This window comes from Arabidopsis thaliana, chromosome 5, assembly GCF_000001735.4.
Source record: "Arabidopsis thaliana chromosome 5, partial sequence".
Taxonomy (NCBI): Eukaryota; Viridiplantae; Streptophyta; class Magnoliopsida; order Brassicales; family Brassicaceae; genus Arabidopsis; species Arabidopsis thaliana.
In genome coordinates this window covers 10454327-10462890 of record NC_003076.8, presented here as the reverse complement: position 1 = coordinate 10462890, position 8564 = coordinate 10454327, and the positions used below count along the sequence as shown (strand labels likewise).

At 31.6% G+C, this 8564-nt stretch overlaps 2 protein-coding genes across 2 annotated transcripts; both read left to right on the top strand.

Moving 5' to 3' along the window:
• Positions 1-7083: 7083 nt before the first annotated feature.
• On the top strand, positions 7084-7209 carry AT5G28491 (uncharacterized protein; the record flags this gene model as incomplete). Its single annotated transcript, NM_001125821.1, has 1 exon — positions 7084-7209. The coding sequence occupies one exon, from the start codon at positions 7084-7086 to the stop codon at positions 7207-7209; it is 126 nt and encodes a 41-aa protein (NP_001119293.1).
• Positions 7210-8503, top strand: LSH1 (LIGHT-DEPENDENT SHORT HYPOCOTYLS-like protein (DUF640)). The gene has a single exon (NM_122732.3). It carries the CDS (start codon positions 7778-7780, stop codon positions 8348-8350), a length of 573 nt encoding a protein of 190 aa, NP_198201.1. The 5' UTR covers positions 7210-7777; the 3' UTR covers positions 8351-8503.
• Positions 8504-8564: the final 61 nt, after the last annotated feature.

The following is an 8564-nucleotide window of genomic DNA, read 5'->3' as shown; positions in this document are numbered from 1 at the left end:
CATGTATATCTATTATCTAAGATCAAGTTCTAGGTGATCAATCTAAAACTAGCAGTAAGAATAATTATAGATGAAGAACTCTAAGAATAAGCCTAAGGGGTCTTTGATATACTAATCCATCTAAATCCCTAGTGAGACTCCCTAAACCCAACAAGGTGATTACTCATACATGATCAAAGGAACACAAATCAAAGTCTAAATAGATTGCATTGAATAATATGAAGAAAAGTAGAAAGAGTTCAGAATCCTCTTTGTAGGGATTGGATTCTTATCTCAAAAAATGTATCTCTAAAATAAAACAAGTTTAGGTTTAAACAATAACCATAAAATAAGGTATATAAGCGACTAAAAACGTGTAGGGTCTATTTTGCAAATAAGAAAAACTTCAGGAGCTTCTCAAAGACTTGTAAAACGTGGGAATTCCCTCAGCCGAATAAGGGTGTCAATCGACATAGATGTGGTGTCGATCGACACCATCGCGTGAAAAACGTCTATGATAATTTTCATTGCTGAAAAGCTTCCAAAGTCCCTCATTATGCTCCATAGCTCTCAAATGTATAACTGCACCTATAATGACTCAAAACATACGAAAAAGACTAGAAAGACTCCTCAATGGTAAATGGAGTGGAATGCAAGAGGTTCTCTTCTACTCAAATTGGGAAGCTATGAGGCCAAGATAGGTTGAGACAGATTGGGAAAGGTCTATGTTGTTTAAAGGAGTTGTTCCAATACACGCGTTCAACATGCGTGTTAACACTCTCAATAAACTACCATAAGTGAAAGACTAGTATCATGGGGAGTAATTCCTTGTGCACACTACTACTTATGCCCATTCGGGATGAAGTATGCTGCCATGTTTGGCTAAATCTATCTCATCAAATGGTTTGCTCTTGGCAAGAGTTATTATCATGGACAATGGCGACACAAGAGGTTTGGCACCTAAACTGTAAAACAGTAAAAATCCGCTTCGTTACAAGAGGTTTATTGGATTTGATGCCCTTAAATTAGTATGTAAATATATATATATATATATATATATATTGGCGTATAAAACCCTTACAGTTTCTCATGTCAAGGATTCAAGTCTCTCAAATACCATTTTACCATATTTTTAATATTTATGGGCCAACAAAAAAATTGGCAGTCAGTCTATAATGTTGGGCCAACCCTGATCATAGACAATGACATTCTATTTCTTAGGCTTCGGCTACACTTCTTAAAATTGTAGCTGAAACAGTGGTCTATATGATCATATCTCGAAACAAAGAAACAATATCTATCACAACTCTCAAATCATCCTTCCCTCAATCATCTTCAAGAATATTGACTGATGAATTAGGAAAATATATCAGTCGAAAACACATGAAGCGTTGGAAAGATCTTATCTTGCTTTGGATTCCAAGAAACACTAAACTAAATCAAACACAAATTTAATGTAATCTTATTTTAGTGTTTTTTCAAGATTATTCTTTTCTCTAGATTATTCACTTTTGTAATTTATTTACTTTGTTAATTAATAATGGTATTTACATTTTAGCAAAAAAAAAAAAAAAACTAAAATCAAATCAAAATGGAGATCACTTCTACCAACAATTAGAGATAGGGAGGGAAAAATCATTTTTTGTGATTCTCCTCATTTTGTTTTTAAAATTTACATTTTTTAATCATGTATCTGCTTTAAAGCTAATCAACGATATTTGGTGGTTAATATTATTTTTTAATCCGGATATTTATTTACACTTAAAACTTTTTGAAATACTTCTTAAAAAAACAACTTAGACTATATAGAAAAAAATAAAATAAAAATACAGAAAGGAACAGCTACTATATAGATAAATCAAAAACCCATATTTCAGATTTTACTTCTTAGTGTTTAAAAATTCATTGAATTCTTTTAAATGTTTTACTACATATATATAGTTTATATATGTGGAGTATATATAGAGCATAAAGTAGGTTTCAAATTTTCATAATTGGTAACTCGCTGTTAGCTGATATTAAGTTTTAAAAATTTATTTGCTTCGTATGTTTTTGGTTATATGAGTTAATGAATTAAATTAAAATGGATAACGTATCAAAGCCAAATATTACACATATTTTTAAAACCCGAGTTACAGTATTGAGCACTGGAGTACTTTCAGTACTAATACTTTTTTTAAAGTAGTTTCAAAGCATTGAAAGAACACAAAATAATATCTGTGACATGTGTGTAAGAAACTAAGAAACATCTATTCGCGTAGCTGTGACATGTTGTTTGTTGCTTCGTTCATTCTAAAAATGTATATATATTTCTGCAATACTGCAATTTCTCATTTAATAGGAGTACGCAAGTAACGCAACGCATACATTGATACATATGTCCGTATATTGTACCAGCAGAACATTTGTTTTGACTAGGAAAATGTCACAATTCTTAACCACAAAACAAAAAAAAGTAAGCTAATTAATTATATTATCCCGATTTTGATAACCAAGTGAATGTACCCTGAGAGAGACACAAGAAGGGAGGCAGGGAATCATAGAGACATGTGAGAAGTCTTATAATCTTTGCCATATATGGAACAATGGTATATTGCTAAAAGGGAACACTACAATACCGAAACATCTAGATGATATTAAAGAATACATAGTCTTGGGTTAACCAAAATATTAAAGCTCTTAAAAGCTTAACCCTATAGATCCATGGTAGTATATACTAGTATGATAGGGCTTTAGTTTCCAAATGCTGGAACTCTGTTCCCCGTATAATGTTCTCTCCCTATTATCATATATCCTATGGAGATTTCAAAAGACAAAAATACATGTCGATACATGTGTGTGTTGTTAGATAGGGAAGAATTAGTGATAGAAGGTGGTAAAATCTGTTTTGGCGGTATAAAAAAAAACAGTAACAGAAGTTGATAGATTTAGAAGTGAAAAGAAAATAGTGGTATGGTAAAAATCACAATTTAGTTATAATCTACATTGGTGAATTTTTAGTTGTTTAAAGGTTAATAATTTTCTAATAGCTTAAAATTGAATAGGTTATAAGAAATATTTTTTGAATACTTACATATCCATTAAATTTATGTAAAAATCACTATACGTTACCATACTGCTATTTTTATCGCTTAATTAAATTATTATTTAGTTGACAACAAAAAAAACATCTAAATTACAAACAAACAATTTTGATTTGAAAAAAAATATAATATTACTTTTACCAACTATATAACGTTCTAATTTATACTCTTATTGATATTATCCTCTAAACTGATATTCTTATTGTTTATCCTTTATTATGTACCACCCATCTTCTACCGTTTATTTTTCTTCATTTTCTTACTATCTCAATGAAATGGTAACAACAACAAAAACAGTTTAATACTTTCTTGTAGCGGAAATGGGTAACCAAGCATAACTTTAATATTTTTGAAAAATATATTATTCAATTGGCTATCTTAAATATTATCTTTTTATTTCTAAAAAATATTCAATATATTTCTGTATAATTAATTATATCATACTAAAATCTATTAATTTCATGAATTTTCCAAACAACCAAAAAATCCAAAAATCAAAATATATCCATCCTCAAACTAAACCGAACAACCAAATAGATGAGGCTAATATAATAATGTTTTTCTACACTTGGTCGATGAGCATGTTATCTAGAAACACTTATAAAAAAAAAGCATGTGCCTAGAAACATCTCTTTGGCCAAAATAAATCACATTAATATGAACAGAAATAGAAATAATCGAAGTTGCATAGAAATTAATAAATGGGGACGTTGGTGTCAAATCATAAACACTGTTTTATTTTGCTTTCCACTGACAGAGATGGATTCGAAATGCGTGGTTTCTCACGCGCAACCCGTGTGGCTCTACCTCTCCTGTAAAAGACACCTCTCATTGTTAGTTTTGTTTTTGTTTGTTTTGTTTTAATTATTTCCTTATCGACTATTCACTGTATTTTTTATCTTCGATCTCAAATCTTATTGATGCAAAACCTGTCTCGGGTAAATACCATTGTAAACTATGGCTCCGAAAGGAAATCTGCGGTTAAATTACGGATAAAGGACAGTGCGGTTCAAATAATAACAAAAATATATACATACATATATATATGCAGAAAATTTCGTTACTATTTGAAATGCACCGCACTGTGCAGTTCAGTCACCATTTGAAGCCTATATAAAGTTCACTGTAATTCTTTATGCGGAGTCATACATCTATTTTCAATAAACTTAACATTACAAAATAGTCTAGAATAATGTGTAGGAAACATATATCAATACCGATTAATTAATTAATTAACTTCTCGCAAATTTGTTTGAAACTAAACAACCAACTGATAGTGGTCTATTAGTACTTGAGGAGGAGTCGCCATGTAGGTGTAGGCCAAACATCAATTCCTTCAAGCGCAAAAATTACTAAATCATTCTATTTGGTAGTCGAAGCAGTGTCATGTTTGAAGCACATTAAAAAACGTGGTAAGTGGGCTAGCCAATGGTTACATTCACTTTGGAGGATTAGTCGGGTGATAAAAGCCCGGATCACCCCTGATTATAAGAAGAAGAAAAAACAATACAAAAAATAAAATTATATGTTCACAAAATTTAATATGATATCAGAATTCAAACATATGCAAACCTATCCCAAGTGAAATCAGTTCAATCTAAAATTAGATTGAAACTTATCCTATAATAAAATTATCTCGCATCAAAATTTAGAAAAAACTAATAATACTATATATATAAGAAACATTAACGAGGGGAAAACGGCCAAAATCAACATGTATTATTTGCTGGTGGCCTTTTCCAACCCAAATTTCGATCCCTTGTCTTTTTCTATCCGAATTATTGTTAAATTCTAATTTTAAATCTAAATTTATATATGTTACGCAAAATTCAACATTGACTTTGACAGTGTTAGTCAATCGTTAATCAAAGTTTGAGTTGAAAAAGACCGCCATCAAATAGTACAGATTGATTTTGGCCGTTTTTCCCGTTAACTAGTTCACTAACTATCCATTGAATTTGAATTGTAAATTCATCAAACTTAACAAATTATATTCAAACAAATTGGATTCTATGTAATCCCAATCAAATAATGCATTTTCTACATTGTCACTATGCTATTATCCTTCTATCTTTACTTTATATCAGTAGAAATATGTGCAAAAGATAGTTGTACCACTATCTTTCACCCATACATTCTTCAAACACATTTTTTTACCACAATATTCATCATGACTAAAGCGTCGAGATTCATCAAGAGAAAAACCTATTTTTATCCTTCTATGTGTTGTCTTGACCATGCTATGATCGCATTTTTTCTTCTAGAAGGCGATCAAACATCACAACGAGTTTTTTTTCGGTTTTTCACCTAGTAGACGAATCACTTATCCTACGTTTTATCGTTATTTCGAACACACCGGAAAAATCAACAGAAAATATAAGAAATAATCTAACTTGAACATATATATACCCAAAAAAGAAAAAATAAATATGAGAGAACAAATTCATAAATTTGATATAAATATATATATATATATATATATTATATTTAGAAACCTGACTAAACATGAATTTCATCCAAAATTTACTTTAAAATTTTCAATTATATAAACTGAAGAGATAAGAATTTCGAAAAAGTTTGAAATTCCCTAGCCCTCTTAAAATTTTGGAAACGTCAAACTGCTTTCGTAGTTAAAGATAAATTATCCAAGCTGCTTCTATCAAGAGGCAAGCCGGATTATACTTTATTCTTAGTGATCATAGTATGGAAAAAAAGAGATAAGGTTATACAAACATGTGTACAAAATGAGATCTTAGAAAAGAGGCAAACACTTGCGATCAAAAAAAATTGTAGACTAACGATTTGTCGCTGATAAAAACCAATAACGAAAGAGTTGGTTATAAAGATGCTAAATATTAATTATCCAACGCAAGAGTTTTTTAAAATTTTTAATAGCAATTGTTTGAAGATTTCAGTTAGTAATGTTCAAATAAATGGTTTTTATTAGACAAATGTATATGACTTGTGATAATATCGTCGTTCTGTTACCATTAAGGCATTACCTTACAATAGTTGTGATCCCTTTTTTAAAAATCCCAGCCTAATCCGATTAATCCCTGTTTAATTGCTAGGTCCACCCTTTCTACCTCGAATAATAACTAATCCTTTAAAAATCAGTTATTTTATTAATTTTTGCTTAATCCAATTTTTTTTGATTAATTTTCGCCTAATCTTGAATATCCTAATTACTTTTAGATTGCAAGTATAAAAAAAATTTCTTTTTTGCTAATTAATCATTTAGTTTGAAAATTTCTAATGTTTTACAACAACTTAAGTTCAAAATTTAAATAAAAAACAGAAATTTTGTCTTAAAAATATAGTTTTATGTATTTACTATAATTTTGAAAACAATATTGGATTAATAAGTTTTAAAACATTAAAATAAATCTAAAATAACCCGATTTTAATTCAATTTTTTTGACTAATCGCTAGACCTATACAGTTTTTTTTAACGAGGGTTGTGATGCATGTTTTTGACAAAAAGAGAATAGAGTTATTTAAAATTTATTCTTCGTGAAATATTTGTTTACTCTCGATGCTAAAAATAGTTTGGTGCTAAAAGTATAGTCGGAGTTATTGCCAAAATCAACACGATGTCTACATGCTGCTCAATTGGCAGCCTTTACCATTGAGACAAAGCCGTATACTTATAGTAAATAAAATCGTCTCTGAGAACGAATTTAATTTATGGGGCACGGACACTAACGCATCAATATATACTAAATACTGAACACATGTTAATTTATAAAACTTGAAAGCCTATAGTCAATAAAGAGGTTTTGTGATAATCCACCGTTTATCACAAGAAACGTTTGTGTTTAAAAGTAGTGTATTCCTAGTTATATAAACCCATGATTGCCGGAAAAAAGAGAAGATATTTATATGTTAATCAGGTCGTTTTCAAAGTAAAAATTAAAGTGAAGTAAGAAAACAAGAATAATGCAATCCCTTAACCACAAAAAATAAAAGAATAATGCGAAAAAGAAAGTAATCAATATTTATAATAAAAAAAAAATGAAAAATGTCGCTGCAAATTGCAGACAAAGAACACAGACTCTTCCCTCCTCATGTCATGTCAATGTTCAACTTCAAGTTCCCCACTTTAACCATTGGTCACACTCTCTTTTCTCTCTCTCTTCATCTATGAAGTTACTCTTTTCTACGATGTGTAAACACTTAGTCCTCTTCTCTTCTCTCTCTCCTCTCTTGGAGCTACTATACACTCTTGAGTCTTGACAAGTGTGTTTTTGTGTATTGTCTCTCTATCATCTCCCAAAGTAGAAAAGCTAGAAAACAATAAAAAGGAAAAAAAGATCTCTTCCACTTATATATCTCCCCTTCTATAATCTTCTATAAGCATCAAATAAACTTCACTTCTCTCTCTCTCTTTGCCTCACCATTTCTGCTCACAAGTGTTTGTTAGATTTGATCTGAAAAAGATGAATCTATACCTTTTATAGTATCAATCTCATCATCACAACCAGCTAAGTTTCTCTCTCTTTCTCACTTTTTCTCCATTTGCTGCAATTATTGATCTTAGCTCAAGATCTACAAAAAAAGAACCCTAATCTCTCTTTGATCCATATAAAATTAAAGAAGAAAAACAAAACCCTAAATCAAGATTCAATCTTCTTCAACTATCCTCTTCTCTCCGGCTAGACATCTGCTTTGGCTTCACCGGCTGCTTTTTCCAAAATCAAGAACAAGAAAAAGCCATGGATTTGATCTCTCACCAACCAAACAAGAACCCTAATTCCTCAACACAACTAACACCACCTTCCTCAAGCCGGTACGAGAACCAAAAACGCCGTGACTGGAACACTTTCTGTCAATACCTCCGGAACCACCGTCCTCCGCTCTCTCTCCCCTCGTGTAGCGGCGCACACGTGCTCGAGTTCCTCCGCTACCTTGACCAGTTCGGGAAAACAAAAGTTCACCACCAGAACTGTGCCTTCTTTGGCCTCCCTAACCCTCCTGCTCCTTGTCCTTGTCCTCTCCGGCAAGCTTGGGGCTCACTCGACGCTCTTATCGGCCGCCTCCGCGCCGCCTACGAGGAGAACGGTGGCCCACCTGAAGCTAACCCATTTGGCTCACGCGCCGTCAGGTTATTCCTCCGTGAAGTCAGAGACTTTCAAGCCAAAGCTCGAGGTGTTAGCTATGAGAAGAAGAGGAAGAGAGTCAACAGGCAGAAACCGCAAACGCAGCCGCCTCTACAGCTTCAGCAACAGCAACAGCAGCCACAACAAGGTCAGTCTATGATGGCTAATTACTCGGGTGCAACAGTATGATCATATTTATATAATTTCCCCTTTTCTATATGTATTGTCTCTTATTTGCTTTCTCTAAGATATTAATGTAAAACCTTCTTTTACATTATCTACTGATGCTTTTGTTTCTGTACTAGTTGTTTATGAATAAGAAAAACTACGATTATTTACGATAAAGTGTTTGATCCATTATGTTCTTGGAGTTTTCTTTTGTTTTCAATTTTAACATTTGAAA